General features: G+C 47.6%; 1 protein-coding gene across 1 annotated transcript in view; it reads left to right on the top strand.

Moving 5' to 3' along the window:
• LOC113452852 (granulocyte colony-stimulating factor receptor-like) overlaps positions 1-19,787 on the top strand; it is a 52,204-nt gene that overhangs the window by 18,712 nt on the left and 13,705 nt on the right. The window contains exons 4-11 of the mRNA XM_087921038.1: positions 1,398-1,521; positions 4,416-4,597; positions 6,530-6,681; positions 7,991-8,171; positions 10,892-10,974; positions 15,198-15,417; positions 16,329-16,508; positions 18,197-18,298. Of these exons, the coding sequence (XP_087777164.1) occupies positions 1,398-1,521; positions 4,416-4,597; positions 6,530-6,681; positions 7,991-8,171; positions 10,892-10,974; positions 15,198-15,417; positions 16,329-16,508; positions 18,197-18,298 (1,224 nt within the window). The remainder of the gene's footprint in view (positions 1-1,397; positions 1,522-4,415; positions 4,598-6,529; positions 6,682-7,990; positions 8,172-10,891; positions 10,975-15,197; positions 15,418-16,328; positions 16,509-18,196; positions 18,299-19,787) is intronic.

Raw genomic sequence — 19,787 nt, 5'->3', positions numbered from 1 at the left:
TGCGATGCGCCAAGCGCACTCCTCGCAGCATGGAGTTGTTTGGAAACATGTGGCAGAGGCTTTGCATGAGCTGGAATCAGTGCCTCCTTGCTTTGCCAGGCGCTCTTCTCGGAGACAGATGTTTCTGCGGGGGGGGGCTCTAATTTTCCAATTTCACCCTTTGTTTCGGGCCTTAAATTCATCCGTCCGCCGTTCTGGTTCTGCCCCCAGAGTGAGTCACTCCTAATCTCTCCCATCTGTTCTGGAGCGGTTGCAAAGGGGGTAGACACTTGCAACAGGAAATCTCTTTTCTCCCGTCTGAAATTTATTATTAATCATTCTGGTAACTGTTTTGTGGTTGTTGTTTTTGAAAGTCTACACTTTCATAGTAATTATCAGTTTAATCTTAGGCAGAAGGTGATGAAGATGCGTAGTATGACACACGTGTGTTTACTGTCATAAGCAGGAATCTGAAGTCAAAACACAGCTTAAACTGTGGGCCTCTTCAGGGGGAGTGGTGCCACAGTCAGTCCCAAATTTATTTCAATGAGAGAAGCCTTTTGGACTAATTTATTTCAATGAGATAAGCCTTTGGGACTAACACGGTGTTTTTCAACCTGGTGGGCAACATTAAGAAGTCTGTGGATTTCGACTCCCAGAATTCTGGGAGTCGAAGTCCACAAATGCTGGCTGGGGAATTCTGGGAGTCGAAGTCCACAAATGCTGGCTGGGGAATTCTGGGAGTCAAGTCCACAAATGCTGGCTGGGGAATTCTGGGAGTCGAAGTCCACAATGCTGGCTGGGGAATTTTGGGCGTCAAAATCCACAAATGCTGGCTGGGGAATTCTGGGCGTCAAAATCCACAAATGCTGGCTAGGGAATTCTGGGCGTCAAAATCCACAAATGCTGGCTGGGGAATTCTGGGAGTCGAAATCCACAAATGCTGGCTGGGGAATTCTGGGAGTCGAAATCCACAAATGCTGGCTGGGGAATTCTGGGAGTCGAAATCCACAAATGCTGGCTGGGGAATTCTGGGAGTCGAAATCCACAAATGCTGGCTGGGGAATTCTGGGAGTCGAAATCCACAAATGCTGGCTGGGGAATTCTGGAACTTGAAGTCCACCCATCTTCAAACTGACAAGCTTTCAAAGGCGATCCAAAGTCCTCCCTTCGGACAAAAATTGCAGTTTTCTTGGCCTCTTTGTCGGAACTGGTTTGCGGTCACTTCTTCCTAGAGCCGTGAGGGAGGGACAGGCCCCCCAAACCACTCAGCTTGCTTCCTGCCTAAGCCAGGACTTGAACTCGTGGTCTCCTGGTGACTTGGAGGCCCAAAGATCCGGTGACTTCTCTGCTTCGTTTATTCTAGCCTTTCAGCTCTTAGACAGTAACTGGGTTTTCTGTCTTGGTTTCTCTTTAAGGAGGGATGCCCGGGACTCTCAAGATTAAGTCTTGTGTCAGCTTCTGGGGGAAAAACATCACCTGCTACTGGGATCTTCTGCCAGAAATGGATTCTCCAACCACCTACACCCTCCAAGTCACGGAGTAAGATGCATTCCTCAAGGCTCCAGTGGTGGGATTCCATTTTTTTTTTTACTACCGGTTCTGTGGGTGTGGCCAGGTGGGCGTGGCCAGGCAGTCATGTGACCGGGGGCGTGGCCAATGGTCATGTGACTGGGGGGAGTCAAAAGGGGGTTTTTTGTAGCCTCCTCCCCACGCCCCCCCTTTTTTTTTTAGCCTAGTGGGCCTCAGGGAAGCCTCCTGGGAGCAAAAATGGGGCATGGGGGGGGCACGCAGCACCCACACACACACACACCCCGTTTTTGGCCTAGCGGGCCTCAGGGGAGCCTCCTGAGGCACTGAAAAAAGAAGCATTTTGAAGCCTTCCGAGGTAAGTACAACAGCAACAGGGGGGCATGGAATCAGCTCTGCCACTCGATTTAGATTAGCTAAAAAAGCAAGAAATCTGTGTCAACTCATAAAACATTTTGTATACATGTTTTATAGTTGTCAACAGAAAGAAGGGGGGGGAGATTTCAAAGAACAGGCGGCAGTGTGGAATCGAAAGTACCTCCCATTCATATTTTCTTCAGAGACTGATTAGAGGACTGAAGCTTCTGCCGTGCGAAAAATCTAATTGGAGAGCGTGATTGATGACTCTTGGCTATGGAACTGTCTCATTGGATGATACACCCAGAGTGGTGGGGGAAACAGGGTCAAGGGTGACGGTGAATATCTCAGAGTTGGCTACGCCTGGGAAAATGCCAGCACGTTAACTTCAAATAAATCCTTTGAAGTTTTGGGAGTGTCGCTCGAGGCTCATGATTTAATTGGAGTAACTGACGGAATCTGACAATCCGATGATTTCCTGCTTTCTAGCTAATCTAAATCGCGTGGCACAGCTGATCGTTGGAAATACCGTTTCAGGTGAACCTGTAGCATTTTTTTTTACTACCAGTTCACGTGAACCGGGCTGAATCGGCAGCATTTCACTTCTGGTCCACTGCAGAAGTTATTACTGGGAACTACTGGCAAAGCACAGTTGTGTCAGGCAAAGAGCACAACCAAAGCTTTGTCTAGCCTGCTTGAGCAGAGGGTTGGACTAGAAGACCTCCAAGGTCCCATCCAACTCTGTTGTTCTGTGTTTTATGCTCTGTGTTCTAAATCAGCAGTCCCCAACCTTTGCCCAGCTGGGGAGTGGGGGAGAGGGGAACTGGGCAGCAAGAGTAGTGACCCAGCAGGCATACGCATGTGCGTGCAGCTTGACTCACATGAGCAACAGTTTGATACTGGACTGCAAGTTGATCTGGGCATACATGCACATGTGTGACAGCCCACTGCTTGCACGAGCCAAGCTGCACACACACACACACACCAGCCCACCTGTCATGCGGCCCGGTTCTGAATAGGCCACAGCCCACTAGTGGGCTTCGGCCTGGAGTTGGGGACCCTTGTTCAAAATGATACTAGAATGATATCTAAGTAAGTTTTCGCTGGTCTATTATGTCTCCAACTATAAGGAGTCCTCAAGTTATGATGGTGATAGAACCTGCCCATTCTGGATTTAGGTCGTGACGGTAGCAAAGCAAGGCGGTCGCATGATTGACCTGATTTTATGATCTCTTTTGCAGTGGTCATTAACACTGTGGTCATCCTAGGGCTGGTTTTGGAATGGGACAACTCACCACAGCCAACTCGCTGCGGCCAACTCACCAAGGCCAACTGGCCAGGGAGCAACTCGCTGTGGGACAATTTAACAATTCAATTTAATGATTTAAAATAAATAAAAAATATTCTCATGTTTGTCATTCACATTTTATTCTGTCCCTCTTTTTGCATCCTTTTCTTAATGATTCTATTCCACCATTTCTTTGATATTAGTGTAACTCTTGTCCCACAGTGAGTTGGCCATGGCAAGGTGGCCATGGTGAATTGGCAGTGATGAGTTGACCATGAGTTAGCCATGGTGAGTTGGCCATGGCAAGTTGGCTGCGGTGAGTTGGCCATGGTGAGTTGGCATTGATGAGTTGGCCATGAAGAGTTAGCCATGGTGAGTTGGCATTGATGAGTTGGCCATGGCGAGTTGGCATTGATGAGTTGGCCATGATGAGTTGGCCATGGTGAGTTGGCCATGGCAAGTTAGCTGTGGTGAGTTGGCCATGGTGAGTTGGCATTGATGAGTTGGCCATGGAAAGTTAGCTGTGGTGAGTTGGCATTGATGAGTTGGCCATGATGAGTTGGCCATGTTGAGTTGGCCATGGCAAGTTGGCTGTGGTGAGTTGGCCATGGTGAGTTGGCATTGATGAGTTGGCCATGATGAGTTAGCCATGTTGAGTTGGCCATGGCAAGTTGGCTGTGGTGAGTTGGCCATGGTGAGTTGGCATTGATGAGTTGGCCATGATGAGTTAGCCATGGCAAGTTGGCTGTGGTGAGTTGGCCATGGTGAGTTGGCATTGATGAGTTGGCCATGGTGAATTGACCATGGGGAGTTGGCTGTGGGGAGTTGACCATGACGAATTGGCCATGGTGATTTGACTGTGATGAGTTGGTCATGCCAAGTTGGCTGTGATGAGTTGGCCATGATGTGTTGACCATGGCGAGTTGGCCGTGGGGAGTTGGCTGTGGCAAGTGGGCCGTGGGGAGTGGGACATGGTGAATTGTTATAAATCAAGTTGGTTTTACCAAAAATTGCACGTTTTTGGCAAACGAATCATCAAATGTGGTCAGGTGAATGCAGGATGCTGCAAACAACTGTAAACTTAGCCTAGTTGCCAAGCACCAAATTGTGTTTTAAATGTATCACACCAAGTGTCATCACCAAGTCTCTGTCCATCACTTACTACCTCCAACACCTGCTAAGTGCCCCTTCTGATGTTCCTGGTGCCAAGTAACCAACATGACTTTTAGATCCTATTATTGCTGGGTTCTTTTTTTCCCAGGGAAGCTGGACACTGCCAAAGAGACTTTGGCCTCCCCAAGAACTGCGTGGCTGATCCAGGAGAACGTTGGTGTGGCGTTCCAGTGGAGAACCTCTTTGCTTTCTACAAGATCAAATTAATTGCACAGAACCAGCAGCTGTGGACTGACTCCTCGGAGAAATGTGTCCATGGAATGAGCATTGGTAAGCCCAGGGGAAGGGGGAGAAATTGGGCTCACTTGGTACAGGTAGTCCTAGTAGACCCATGACTGGTCTTGGCCCTTATGATGACTCCTCCTCCTCCTCCTTCGATAACTTGTCCTTCTCCGCCTTCTATGCTTCTCCTCCTCCTCTTCCTCCCTCTCTTCTTCCTCCTTCCCATTCTTCTCCTTGTATGGTTTTTTCCTTCTGTGGTTCCTCCTCCTCCTTCTATAACTTCTCCTTTCCTTTCTCCTCCTCCTCCTCCTCCTCCTCCTTCTTCTTCTTCTTCTTCCTCCTCCTCCTCCTCCTCCTCCTATAATTTCTCCTTCTTCTCCTCCTCCTCCTCCTTCTTCTTCTTCTTCTTCTTCTTCTTCTTCTTCTTCTTCTTCTTCTTCTTCTTCTTCTTCTTCTTCTTCTTCTTCTTCTTCTTCTTCTTCTTCTTCTTCTTCTTCTTCTTCTTCCTCCTCCGCCTCCTCCTCCTCCTCCTCCTCCTCCTCCTATAATTTCTCCTTCTTCTCCTTCTTCTACTCTTCTTCTTCCTCCTCCTCCTCTCCTTCTTCTCTTTCTATGGCTCCTCCTCTGGCTCCTTCTCCATTGTAGCTCCTCGTCCCTTTCTCCTTCTCCTTCTTTGAATCTGCCATTTTAATGCTCACTCTGCCTGCTTATCAAATCAAGAATTTCTCAGGTGTGCCAGGCCAAAATATAAATCAAATGAATGGCAATTCTTCCGCTTCAGTTGCTGTACCCAGCAGGACAACCTGAATTATAGGTTGAAACAGAGCCAGTCCTCATAACCACAACTGAGCCAAAAATTTCTGTGGCTGAGCAAAGACAGTTGTTAAGTGAATTTTGCCCCCCCCCATTTGATGTCCTTTCATGACAAACTTGTTAAGTGAATCACTGCAGTTGTTAGTAACACGGTCGTTAAGTGAATCTGGCTTCCCCGTTGACTTTGCTTGTCAGAAGGTCACAAAAATTGATCACATGACCCTGGAACACACACAACTGTCATAAATACGAGTCAGTTGCCCAGTGTTTGAATTTTGATCCCGAGACCACAGGGATGCTGCAACAGTCGTAAGTGTGAAAAATGGTCACTTTTTTCAGTGCTGCTGTAACTTTGAATGGTCACAAAATGAATCATTGTAAGTTGAGGACTACCTGTATCTGCAAGGCTTCCTCCTAGGAAAATGGGTGAAATTACTCCAACCCCGTGTGTCATGCCCCTGTTGGAATCTAACTCGAAGGAGGAAGCTGAACAGCTGACAGAGTGGGAGTGTGGCTCCATTGGCTGTGGAGGAAACTGGGGAAGGGCAAAGTCCAGGTGGGCAGAGCAGGGGAGAGGTAGAACAAGGGAGAGGGAGTTCAGAGGAAGACCCAGGCCCACCCCTTCTTCACCCTAGGGCATGCAGCGAGGAACGGAGAAGGGAGCAACATGGGTTGCATGGCTTACGGGGGAGGAAAGGGCCCTGATTCCCTTCATTAGCTGCAGCTGGGAACACAGTGTATAAAAAAGGCAAGCTGCTGTTGGGAGCAAACGTGACTTTATCTTGTATTGTCGAGGCTTATCTGTGTTCCTGGCGTCTTCCCAACTGTGTGAGTTTTGCCGTCCTTTCCAGTCTGGAATTCTTGCTCCTGCCCTGCCAAACTAATTACTTCAGTTTGGCTTGTTTGGACTTTAAGTTATAATTTGTGTTTACCCTGTTTTGGACTTCATTTTCTGCAGTCAAAGGCTGTTCCTGGGAGAGTTTTTCTCCAGCCAGAAACTAACCTGGACATTGGGGGCCAAATTGGAGATAATAAAGGGACTCTTATTAGGTATCTGACTGTGTTGCTTTTGTGCCACGCCCCGGGTCATCACACCATGTTTTGAACTGTAAAATCGCTCAGTCCTGCCCTGTAACCTGTGTGCCTTCTTCCCATTGCTCATCCTAGTGAAACTGAGTCCACCAGTATTGAACGTGGTTGTACCCCAAAGCCACTGCCTCCAACCACAATGGAACCAGCCTGGGGACGAGCTGATATCGGCAACGGAGGCCCAGTACGAGATCCGGTACTGTGACCTGATGGAGCTCTCTTGCCTGCAGGTAGGTGCCAAGCTTTTTCAGTGCCAAATGGGTTGCAGGTGCTCCTTGACTTATGACCACAATTGAGCCCTGAATTTCCATTACTGAGACAGTTGTTTAAGTGAGTTTTCCCCCATTTTATAAACTTTCTTGCCACAGTTGTTAAGCATTGAATTGTTAAGTATTTAGTTGTTAAGTATTTAGTTGTTACTTATTTAGTATCCTATGACTATTACTAAGTGTTGTATCTTATGATTCTTGATGAATGTATTTTTTTATGTACACTGAGAGCTTATGCACCGAAGACAAAGTCCTTGTGTGTCCAATCACACTTGGCCAATAAAGAATTCTATTCTATTCTATTCTATTCTATTCTATTCTATTCTATTCTATTCTATTCTATTCTATTCTATTCTATTTTCTATTCTATTCTATTCTATTTTCTATTCTATTTTCTATTCTATTCTATAATTCTATTCTATTCTATGTTTCTATTTCTTTTCTAGTCTATTCTATTTGCTATTCTATTTGCTATTCTATTTGCTATTCTATTTGCTATTCTATTCTACGTTCTTCTCTTCTCTATTCTATTCTATTCTTTAGGTCAGTTTACACTGGCAGGTCTAACTTTAATCTTTCAGAAATATGAGGTCAAACACTTAACCTGCCTGCAAATTCTATCACTGCCTGGATTGGTTCTGCAACCCAACAAGACAGACCCAGACTCCAGAGGATAATTAGGACTGCAGAAAAAACAATTGCTACCAACCTGCCTTCCATGGAGGACCTGTATTCTGCACGAGTCAAAAAAGAGGGCTGTGAAAATATCTACAGACCCCTCACATCCCGGACATAAATTGTTTCATCCCCTCAAAACGAGGCTATTGAGCACTGCACACCAGAACAACTAGACACAAGGACAAGTTTTTTCCCCAAAAGCCATCACTCTGCCAAACAACTAATTCCCTCAACACTGTCCAACTATTTACAAAGTCTGCACTACTATTACTATTAACCTTCTCATCACTCCTTATCACCCATCCCCTCCCATTTGTGACTGTATGACTGTAACTTTGTCGTTGTATCCTTACGAACTATATTGACTTTTCCTAGTATGATTTGATTGCTTATTGTACCCTATGACTATTATTAAGTGTTGTACCTGATGATTCTTGACTCTTGACGAATGTATCTTTTATTTTATGGACACTGAGAGCATTTGCACCAAGACAAATTCCTTGTGTGTCTTATCACACTTGGCCAATAAAGCATTCATTCATTCATTCATTCATTCATTCCTTCATTCATTCCTTCACTTATTCATTCACAGGTAAATTTTACAACCCTGGAGAATGCTCCCCTTTCTGCAAACATCTGTGGGCTGTTCCCCTTTACCAACTACTCTTTGCAAGTCCGGGCAAAATATCTGCAGAGTTCTGCTTTCCAAAGTGATGGTGATGCCTTTTGGAGCAACTGGAGCTTGGAGACATTTGCAAGGACCCTTCCAGCAGGTATGGGAATTTGGCTGTTTTTAGTTGAGGTGATTGTGTTACACGTTATTGTCTTTCAAGAGGCTGGGATTTCATGCAGTGGAACCTTATCCATTTTTTCTTCAACTCATCAAGCACTTCAAAGTATGCCCAGAATGGACAACACCAAAAATTTAGACTTGGAGGGTTTGTTTGTTTGTTTGTTTAAAAAAGAAGGGTTAGCTGTATTTTAAGTGATTTACAATACAGGTTTAAGCTCTTAAAGTCCTCTGGATTCAGCCCTTTCCTAAATTTGGGCTGATTTTTTTTCTCTCTGAGATAATTAAATGCCAAAAAGTCTGCAAAGCTTAAGGCGTCAGAATAATAGAATAACAGAGTTCGAAGGGACTTTGGAGGTCTTCTAGTCCAACCCCCTGCCTAGGCAGGAAAACCTATACCACTTCTGACAAATGGTTGTCAGAATCTCTTCTTTAAAACCTCCAGTGTTAAAGCACCCATAACTTCTGGAGGCAGGTCGTTCCACTGGTTAATTGTTTTAAGTGTCAAGGAATTCCTCCTTAATTCCAGGTTGCTTCTCTCCTTGATTAGTTTCCACCCATTGTTTCTTGTCCTGACTTTCAGGTGCTTTGGAGAATAGCTTGACTCCCTCTTCTTTGGGGCAGCCCCTGAGATATTGGAACACTGCTATCATGTCACTCCTGGTCCTTCTTTTCATTAAACCCAATTCCAACAACTGCCCTTAATATATTTCATATATATTTATATATATATATTTATATGCTTCATTCTGGGGGCCAAGTTGGGCAGATGGAACGTCAAAGAAGGCCTTTCTCCTGGACTCCAACAGGTGGGATTCCCTGGTCTATGGGGCCCCACAGCATGCCTCCTTTGCCGGCACATGTGGGGTGGGCAAGAATAACAGAATAAGAGAGTCGGAAGGGACCTTGGAGGTCTTCTAGTCCAACCCCCCGCTGAAAAGCAGGAAAACCCTATACCATTCCAGACAAATGGCTGTCCAATCTCTTCTCAAAAACCTCCAGGGACGGAGCACCCGCAATGTCTGGTGGCAAACCCGTTCCACTGATGAATTCTTCTCTGAAAATGCTCCCGCTTAGAATGCTGAATGAATTGTTCTCGCTCGTTCCAGCGATTTCATTGAGAGCTTCAAGAAGCTCTTCGCTTTTCCTAGAATGTGGCGCACCGCGGTGGCCGCTGGCATCAAGAACGACCCAATCTGGATGCACAGTCATGTCCGTAAATGCGGGGAGTGAAATCAGCACCTTGGAGAGCTCCGCCGGAGCATTTGCATTCATTAGGCAGTGCAACAAGATGTTGTCTCAAGCAAGGAACTTCAAATAGTCCTCAACTTACGACCACAGTTGGGACCAGATTTTTCCATTGCTAAGCAAGGCAGTTGTTAAAGGAGTCAACCCTGATTTTATTGACTTTTTGGCCCGTGTTTTTAGGCAAATCCCTGCATTTTTTTAAATGAATAGTGCTGTCGTTTAATGAACCCAACTCACTCTATTGAGTTTGCTTGCCAGAGGATGGCTGAGAAAATCAGAAGAACTGAGTTGGAAGGGACCTTGGAGGTCTTCTAGTCCAACCCCCCCTGCTCAAGCAGGAGGCCCTATGCCATTTCAGACAAATGATTATCCAATCTCTTCTTAAAGACCCCCCCGTGACGGAGCATCCGCAACTTCCTGTGTCAAGCTGTTCCACTGGTTCATGAATTAATTCTTACTGTCACTGATCGCATGACCTGGATCACAGCAACCATCATAAATATATGCTGTTGCCAAGTGCCTGAATTTTGACCACGGGGATTGTAGAGATGCCACAAGGGGTCTTAAAGGCAAGCACCAGTTGTAAGTCGCTTTTCCCCGTGCCTTTGCACAGTGGTGGTATGCTACCGGTTTGTACCGGTTCAGCAGAACGGGTAGTAAAAAAGCCAACGATCAGCTGAGCGGAGGAAAAAAAATCTTCAATAATCAGCCGAGAGGAAAAAGAAGAGAAAGCACAGGGTCGGCCCTTCCACCGACCCCTGGGTTTTTCTCTTCTCTATCCCCTCAGATGATTGGCACTGCAGGTCTCAGCTAGCGTGGGGAAAACTGTGCCCCGGCATTAGCACCCCCACCAAGCCACGTCCACCGAACGGGTGGTAAAATCATTTGAATCCCACCACTGTATCTTTGAAGAGTCACTGACTGAATGGTCATAAGTTGAGGACTATCTGTAAGACCTTATGAAGACAAGATATATACTGCTCTAGGAATCCTAGAGAAAACTGGCTATTTATTTTTTTATTTTTTGCAAGCCACCATCGCTGATTGTATTAGAAGATGTGTATATAAATTGTCCTATCTTAAAGCCTTTTGTAGGAGGAGGGGTGGAGTCAAAAGAGGAACCAGCCTAGAATCCTTACATAGCCATAACTGAATTAAGTCCAATGGTGAATTCCATTGATTGTATTCAGCACCAAAAATAGTGCTATTAGTTATGTAGATTCCTGTGTATCGGCACAGGAATCAGTTTAACTAGAACTTCAGGTGTATCCTTCCTGGTCTTTGTCCTTACGGAATATGGTTTTTTCCACTCCGTACAAAAATACCAACTTGCATTCATGATGGAGATGTTCACAGGCACAAGTTCTAGAGATGTCTCAAACCTGGCAATTGATTTGCTCCTTTCTCCTTCTTCTCCTTCTTCTTCTTGCTCTGCTTCTTCTTCTACCTGGCAAGTGCCTTCCCGAGGGCCAGCATTCTGGAGGAAACTAGGAAACCCCACTGCTGACAAAAAGAGGGCGGTTGTCTTGATGTGGAAGGTAGGAGAAAATACCAAGCTGTAGCAGACGGACTGGCAGAAACTGGGGGAAGAGTGAAAAAAGGGCTTAGCCTAGAAACCCTAACGGACTAAGCCCAACCCCCTGTGGTGGTCCCACTCACCCACACGTCAGTCTGTTCCCCTCAAACCTGTTTTATTTCAGGTTTTCAGCTAACCCCCAGCTGCAAGCTTAGCACAGCAATTGGCTCACCACCAAGTAGATAACCAAAAGCAAAACAAACTTACAGCCAAACCAAAAAACACTCTCGGAAATAAAAGGTTTTGCCTGGTAGGTTCCAGTGGTGGGATTCGAACACCTTAACAACCGGTTCTCTGGCTGGGTAGGCATGGCTGGTTGGGGTCATGTGACCGGGTGAGTGATGTCACTCATCACACCCAGCCCCGCCTCCCAGCCACTCGCCTCAAAGACAGAATTAGGATTCAGCCAATTGGGGCTAGTCCTACCACTGGATGGCCCCGCCCCCACTTGTTTTTTGGCCTGTTTATTGGGCTTGTTTTCAAGGCGTTTTCTGGACCATTTTCAGGGCATTTTGGGGCCCTATTTGCACAGTTTGGCGAACTGACAAATCCCACCCCTGACTGGCCCCACTCATTGTTTCGGCTGGTTTTGGGGGGCTGGTTTTTCAGCTGGTTTTGGCCCCCCTCATTGTTTCGGCTGGTTTTAGGCCGTTTTCTGCACCATTTTTGTGCAGTTAAGCGAACCGGCAAATCCCGCCACTGGCTGGCCCCGCCCCCGCTCCTTTTTCAGCCTGTTTTGGGGGCTGTTTTGGGCCAGAAAAGCAGCCCAAAGCAGCCCCCCAAAACAGGCCAAAAATGTAGCTAGTTCACCGAACTGCACATAATCTTAACTACCGGTTCGCCTGAACCAGTGCAAATCGGCAGCAGCCCACCTCTGGTAGTTTCCAAAAATAAACAGCCCAAATCCCCTCCGAGGTCTGCCTCCACTGAGGTTCGTCAACCAGTTGGGTGGTCCAGTTTGGGGGCTTGCAAGGAGAAGCCACGCGAATTTGTCCAAGCCAGGAGTTCAGGGCGTCATGTCCAGTGAAGCCAGCCACAAACAAGCTCCAGACTAACCTTCCAGGCAGTGGCCAATTAGTCCACCTGACAGATAACTGGCTGCTCCAAACACAAATATAATCCCTCTCCACAATGGAATTAATTCCACCAGCTGCAGAGTCCCAGAAACCCAAACAACCATCTGGCCACGACCCACCCATGCTGCTTCCAGCAACGCCTCCCTCTGCTTGCCCTGCTAAATAGCCCCTCCCAGTGCAGCCCATTAAGGGGGCGGGGCCTTTCCCCGATCAATCTGGCAGATCTCCCCCTTTCTTCCCTACATCCTCTAGCATCTACCAAGGTTGGTAGCTCCTCCCCCTCTTCCTCATTGGCCTGTGAGCTCTTCCCAAGTCAAGGCATGTTCTGCTGGCAGTTTAGAGTCAGCAATACCGGACTTGCCAGGAATTAGTTAGTTTACTTTATTGTCACTACACCTCGTACACAGAAGTTAAATGCCATCTTCAGTGCACGTTATACATAAAAAAATGAAACGAACACACACAACCTTCACATTCTATACATTGAATTGAAAACCCCTGATATTGCATTAATATTGCACTATACAGTAGAATTTACTATAGTTCCTGCCCTGGGATAGAAGCTGCTTTTCAGCCTATTTCTCCTTGTTTTTATTATCCGGTACCGTCTGCCAGATGGTAATAGTTCAAAAAAAAAATGGTGCCCAGGATAAGATGGATCTTTGAGAATGTTTTGAACTTTCTTAAGGCAGCGGGAGCTATAAACGAGTGGGATTCAGCCGATTCGGGCCAGTTCGGCAAACCGAATGTTAATTTTACATCCAGTGGGGTGAACTGGTAGTTCCAACAATCATCTGGCCCCGCCCACCCCACCCGGCCCCTCCCACAAGGCCCGTCTGGCTCCCAGGTAAGTGTAGGGCGGCCTCCTGGAGTAAAAATAGGGCACAGGCTGGTTGGCTCAGGAATTCTGGGAGTTGTAGTCCACAAGCCATCAAAGGGACCATTGTTCCTCATCCCCACACTAGAATTCGCTGCTGTTGTTCTAAGCTGCACTTCGCTCATTGCTTGAGTCCCAGTCAAGCCTATTAAACCAACATTCATTGTTTGCTGGTCTCGGTCCAAAAAATAGCTTTCACGGCATTATTTTCCAAAGATTGTGTGATCTGCATTGTATTATCTTAATCTGGAAGAAGTGGAGCAAAATCTTAATTGTTCTCTTTGGCTCTGTTGGTCCCTGGCTGCTGTTTGAATTCTCTACCCCTCGGTGAATAAATATGCTCCTAATTATATTTGTTGTGCTGAGCGTATTTTCTTGCGGCTTGCACTGTGACATCTCTCTCGATGTCTTATTTGCTTTTTATATAACTATTTCCAACCGGTACATTTCGTCTTCAACATACAACTATTCTGACCCAGGCTTTGTCAAACATATTTAAACACAAACTTGTTTTAAAAGCAAAGCCTATTTTATTGCAACGCTGGGAATTACGTGCCTTCCCAGACAGAACTAATTATTTATAGTTCCCCAAGATAAGCACACGCCTGTCAGTGCTGTGGAATGCTGCCAAAAACAGAAGTATCCAATTATAACTGAAACCAACTGAAATACCAGAAAAAAACAACCAGAATACACAGAGCTTCAAGGAGGACTTGGAATCTATTGAACTACTTTGCTTCCTGCAAAGCTTTTGTCATTGAGGTCTGACTTTTATCCCTTATGGGAGGGGCAATCACTTCCCAGCCTTACTCCCGAGTCGCCCCTTTTGTTTCAGCTGCTCTCGCCTTCTAGCAGCTCTGCGCATGCACGCACTGGGAACAGGCTCCGCTTGTTCCTCTGCCTCGCTGCTGCTAGACTCCGAAGGCTTCAAAGTCAGCACCCCACTCCCAGATGGTCCTGGCCCCATCCCTGCCTTGGACGCAGGACCCTCGTCCAAGTCCTCTCCAGACCCCTGGACTGATCTCCTTTCTTCCTCACTGTCCGACTCCGCTGCCATTTGCACTGGCTGCCAGCGAACCACCACAACAACGTTCATTTAGCGACCGTTCGAAAATTACAGCCACACTGAAAAATGTGACTTATGGCTGATCTTTGCATTTATGACCATCGCAGCCACCCAATGATGATCAAAATTTGGGCACTTGGCAGCCAGCATGTACAGGTCATCTTTGACTTACGACCACAATGGAGCCCAACATCTCTGTTGTTAACTGAGGCATTTGTTCAGGGAGTTTCACCTCATTTTACGACATTCCCTGTCACGGTTGTTCGGTGAACCATTGAAGTTGTTCAATTAGTAGCCCGGTTGTTAAGTGAATCTGGCTTCCCCGTTGTTGGGAGGTCGCAAAAGGGGATCATGTGACCCTGGGACACTGCAACTGTCATAAATATGAACCAGTGGCCAAGCATCTGAATTTTGATTATGTGACCCTGGGGACGCTGCAAAGGTCATAATTGTGAGAAAACGGTCCTAAGTCACTTTTTTCAGTGCTGTTGTAACATTGAACAGACGCTAAGTGAACTGCTGTAAGTTGAGGACTACCTGTATTTACTATGGTTGCAGGATCCCGGAGTCATGTGATCACCATTCATGACCTTCCCAGCCAGCTTCCAACTAGTCAATGGGGGTGGGGGAAGGTGGATTCGCTTAACGACGGTATGATTTACGTAACAACTGAAGTGATTCACTTAACCACCATGGCAAATAGCACTAGCAAGAGCACTTATAGACCGCTTCACAGTGCTTTACAGCCCCTCTCTAAGAGGTTTACAGAGCCAGGCTCTTGCCCCCATACAATCTGGGTCCTCATTTTACCTACTTCGGATGGATGGAAGGATGAGTCAATCTTGAGCCAGTCAGGATTGAACTCCTGGCAGTGGGCAGAGTTAGGCTGCAATTCTGCATTCTAACTACTGCGCCATCAGGACTCTTGAGAGAGAGAGAGAGAGATTGTAGATAGACAGAAGGTCTCATCAGATTCAGCCCATGGGCCTTGAGTTTGACACCCCTGATCTAAGATATGCAAACAGGTGTTTCTTCTTGCGTAGGTTTCCTTAGTGGTGGACATTTGTGTAGCAGGACATTACCTTTTCCTTTGTCATTCCTTATCCTAGTCTTCTTCTCTCCCTGAAAGCTGACCACAGGCCTCGTCTTTTCATTTATCCTGCTAGCCCTTGAAGCCCAAGGAAGCCAACGGTGAGATTTTGGGGTACAGCCTCCTCTCTCAGAGGAAAGGGGAGCTCACGGCGCCCGAATGCATCACTCACCACCTGCGGTGTCGGCTGGTCCTCCCGGCCGGCGAAGAATTCGCCTTTTATCTCACCGCCAAAAACAGAGTTGGCATCTCACCTCCAACCAAGCTGGTGATTCCAGCCTTCCCTAACCCAGAAGGTAAGATTTGCAACAGTTGTTATATTTAAAAAAATAAATAAATATTTGCTTAAATGTTTTGGCCCCTTTTTTGTGGGTTGTAAAAATTGGAAAAGAAGTTTCTGCAAACTACAGTATATTTGGGGAGGAAGGGAAATTGGGTTGGTCTGTCATGTTCTTTCCTTGATCAACATGAGAAGCAGAATGTCTATGGAGATTCTCAGTCCTCCAGGTCACGGTTGTTGTCCCCAAAGTGCTTTTTCAAGAGGCAACCGGACTTTCTGTTGTTGTTTTTTTCTTTGAAGACATTTCGCTTCTCACCCAAGAAGCTTCTTCGGCTCTGACTGGATGGTGGGAAATGGAAGGATTTATACTCCTTGCAGACAGTTGATCATTTGCATCCTTTTAGAGGCGTCGTTGAGGCCACTTGGGGGTTTATCTGTGTCCTCAGGGTCACCTGAGTAATGCAAACGGGTGTGGAGCTTTCTTGGCTACAGGATGTTTTCTGGCCTGGGTCCCTTCCCTGACGCAGGCTGCTGGGGATAAGTCTATGTTGGCTGAAGCACAAAGTTTAGATAAACCTCCAAGTAGCCTCAGGGACTCCCTCAAAAGGATGCAAATGACCAGCTATGTCTGCAAGGAGTATAAACCCTTCCATTCCCCACCATCCAGTCAGAGCTGAAGAAGCTTCTTGGGTGAGAAGCGAAACGTCTTCAAAAGAAAAACCCAGAAAGTCCAGTTTCCTGAAAAAAGCACCTTTCAGATATGAGAAGCAGAAATCAACATTAAAATGACATAAAATCAATGTTTTTCAACCTTGGCAACTTTATGGTGCGTTGGACCTCAACATGTTGGCTGGGGAATAATTTTGGGATCTTAAAGTTGCCAAGGTCGAGAAACGCTATACATTGCCTCTTTTTTTTTGCCTCTAGTCCCGCCTTCCCCCCTGTCCATCCTCGTGTCCTCAGCAGGGGACCACTCCCTCCTCTTACAGTGGTCTCTTCCCAGCACCCCAAGGATGGACTTTGTTCTGGAATGGAAAAAACTGCCCGAGGAGGAAGAGGAAGACCCACACTGGCAGTATGAGAATGTCAACCACGCTGTCATTACTGGTGAGTGTGATTGATCGTGGTGATGATGGAGAGAAGAGAGGAAAAGAGAGAGGAAGGAAAGTTGTTTAAAGCAACCAGTGGCATAGCAAGAGAAAGGGGGAGGGAGGCAGGGAGGGAGGATGGGAGAGAGGAGGAAGGAGATGGAGGAAGAGGAGGAAAGAGAGGGAGGGAAGAGGAGAGGGGAGGGAGGAAGAAGAGGGAGAGAAGGAGATAGGAAAGAAGGGAGGGAGGGAAGGAAGGAAGGAAAGGTAGGTGAGAGAAGGGAGGGAGGGAGGGAGAGTGGAAGAGGGAGGGAAGGAAGGAAGGAAAGGTAGGTGAGAGAAGGGAGGGATGGAGGGAGGGAAGGAAGGAAGGAAAGGTAGGTGAGAGAAGGGAGGGATGGAGGGAGAGTGGAAGGAGACTGGGAAGTAGGAAAGAAGGAAGGAGGGAAGAAAGGAAGGAAGACAGGGAGAGGGCAGGGAGGGAGGAAGGAAGGAAGGAAGGAAGGAAAGGAAAGGAAAGGAAGGAAGGAAGGAAGGAAGGAAGGAAGGAAAGAAGAAGGAAGGAAGGAAGGAAGGAAGGAAGGAAGGAAGGAAGGAAGGAAGGAAGGAAGGAAGGAAGGAAGGAAGGAAAGCAGGGGAGGGGGACGGAGGAAGGGAGGAAGGAAAGGCATAAGAGAAAAGAGGAAGTTCAAAGAGAAAAGGGGGATCGGGGAAATATCAGAGAGCGAGAGAAAGGCCACAAAGAAAGACAGAAGAGAGAAAAAGGAGGGTGAAAGAAACAAACACATAAAGAGAGAAGATGGGCTAGAAAGAAGGGATCGGGCGTGATCCCAGAGGGTTTTTTGGCTCTGTCAGCTATTGGCCAGGGCCCTTTTGGTGAGGGGGAAGCAGCTGCCGTTTGGATGTTTTTGCTGCAGCGGCTTGCCCAGGGCGGTGCTCAAGGTCGCGGTGACCTTCTTCTTCGCAAGCCTCCTGTCATGAAGAGGAAATAGGAATGCACGTCCGGGCAGCTGCCTTGCCTGCCTTGCCAGACTGAAGTAGACCTCCTCCAGCAGCAGGAGCGACAACGACAACCGCAACAACCACAACCCTTAGGGGTTTTGCACCCCCCGTCTTTCCCATGCAGTCAGGAAATTAATATCGATCCTCGGCTCCACGGCACAGAACCAGCCCTCGGCCTGAGAGGCTCTTCGGAATCACGCACCCACAAGGCCACCCTCCCTTGTGAAAATCAGCCCTGCCAGATCCTGCGGAGGGTGTGTGTGTGTGTCAATTGAAGGGAGATTTCCTGCAGACCCCAGGCAGAAACTTAAATCGGATTAACAGAGTTGGAAGGGACCTTGCAGGTCATCTAGTCCAACCCCCCTGCCTGAGCAGGAGATCCTCCCCTACACCATTTCTGAGTCCCCTTCCCCTGCCGTGCCCACCAAGCTACACCCGCCAAGCCACACGACGCCTACTAAGCCACGCCCACAGAACTGGGAGTAAAAAAAATAATTTGAATCCCACCACTGCTCCGGCCCCCTCATCGTCTTCACAAGGAACATCGCAACGAACTGCCAGATCAGAGCAAAACAGACAGGGGGATAGGATAAGAAAAAGCCAAACCGCAGGGCCGCAAATGTTTCCGTAATTGCTCATTTCTTCTTCTTCTTCTTCTTCCTCCTCCTCCTCCTCCTCCTCCTCCTCCTCCTCCACCTCCTCCAGAAGCCATCGAGCCTGGGAATCGTTATGCCGTGAAGATCTTTGGACTCTTAGATGGCCGTCTCAGAGCCTTTGGTTCGACTCACGCTTACTCCAAGCAAATCGGTAAGCGGAACCTGTGACGTCCTGAGGTTGATATTCCTGGATTTGGGGGCTGGCTGTTATTTAGTAAGAAAGTGCACAGTGGCCCCAGTGGCTAGAGGGCAGTACTGCAGTACTCCTTCTTCTGACTGCCGGCTGACTGCAAATTTGGCAGTTCGAATCCCACCAGGCTCCAGGTGGACTCCACCCTTCCGTCCTTCCGAGGGGGGTCAAATGAGGACCCGCATTGTTTGGGGGGAGGGGCAAGAGATGGGCTCTGTAAACCGCGTAGAGAAGGCTGTGTAAAAGCACTGTGAAGCGGTAGACAGGGGTGAGCTTCAAAAAAATTTAGCAACGGGTTCTCTGCGCAGTTGCTGGGTGGGTGTGGCCATGCGGGGCGTGGCCTACTGCACCACAGCGGGGGGGGCATTTTTCCAGGCACCTGAGGTTTTCCTCAGGCCTCCAGGAGGGTGAAAAATGGCTTCCCCGGGCTGTGGAGGCTTTCTGGAAGCCGGAAACGGGCTTATTTCAACCTTCTCAAACTTCTGAAAGGCCCGTTGTTTGACCTCCCGGAGCCTCCATCCGTGCCCGGCACTTACCTGCATCCAAAATGGCTGCATGGGGGACTCGTGGGAGGGGTGGGGTAGGGTGGGGTGGGTGGGGCCAGCCAGGAGTGGGATTTGGGAGGGGGGGGTTCTCCAAACTGCACCGAATCTTAGCTAGGGGCTGTCCTGAACCCCTTGCGAGCCCCCAGCAGCCCAGCCCTGGCAGAATATAAGTCTAAGTGCTATTGCTATGGCTATTGCGCCACCCATACAGACAAAGGAAGCATCAGTTGGCTTGGAGTGACCTCAAATTATGGAGATGTACCTGTTATTGTTAGTTGCGAAGTCGTGTCCGACCCATCGCGACCCCATGGACAACGTTCCTCCAGGCCTTCTGGTCCTCTACCATCCTCTGGAGTCCATTTAAGCTCACGCTGACTGCTTCAGTGACTCCCTCCAGCCACCTCCTTCTCTGCCGTCTCCTTCTTCTTCTATTGTCCTCAATCGTTCCCAGCATGAGCCTCTTCTCCAGGGAGTCCTTCCTTCTCATTAGGTGGCCAAAGTCTTTGAGTTTCATCTTCAGGATCTGGCCTTCTAAAGAGCAGTCAGGGTTGATCTCCTCTGGGACTGACCGGTTGGATCGCCTTGCAGTCCAAGGGAACTACAGGGATAAATAAACCTTTTATTTGCTATCACATTGTGAAGCAGGGGTCTCCAAACTTGGCAAGGTTAAGACTGGTGGACTTCAACTCCCAGAATTCCCCAGCCAGCATGGAGTATCTCAGCTGCTGTGGGTATTTACTTTGGATTCGTTTTTTTTTAGAGTTTTAAAATATTTTTAGTGTTTTCATTGTAATATATCAGCTGGCTGAGGAATGGGCTGGCAGAGGAATTCTGGGAGTTGAAGTCCACAAGTCTTAAGAGTTGCCAAGTTTGGACACACACACACACACACATACACACATTCT

The sequence above is a fragment of the Pseudonaja textilis genome, chromosome 1 (assembly GCF_049901715.1).
Source record: "Pseudonaja textilis isolate UNSWEBS1 chromosome 1, rPseTex1.2, whole genome shotgun sequence".
In the NCBI taxonomy this organism is placed as follows: Eukaryota; Metazoa; Chordata; class Lepidosauria; order Squamata; family Elapidae; genus Pseudonaja; species Pseudonaja textilis.
Note: the sequence above shows the minus strand (reverse complement) of the source record. Positions and strands in the feature narration are given on the sequence as shown.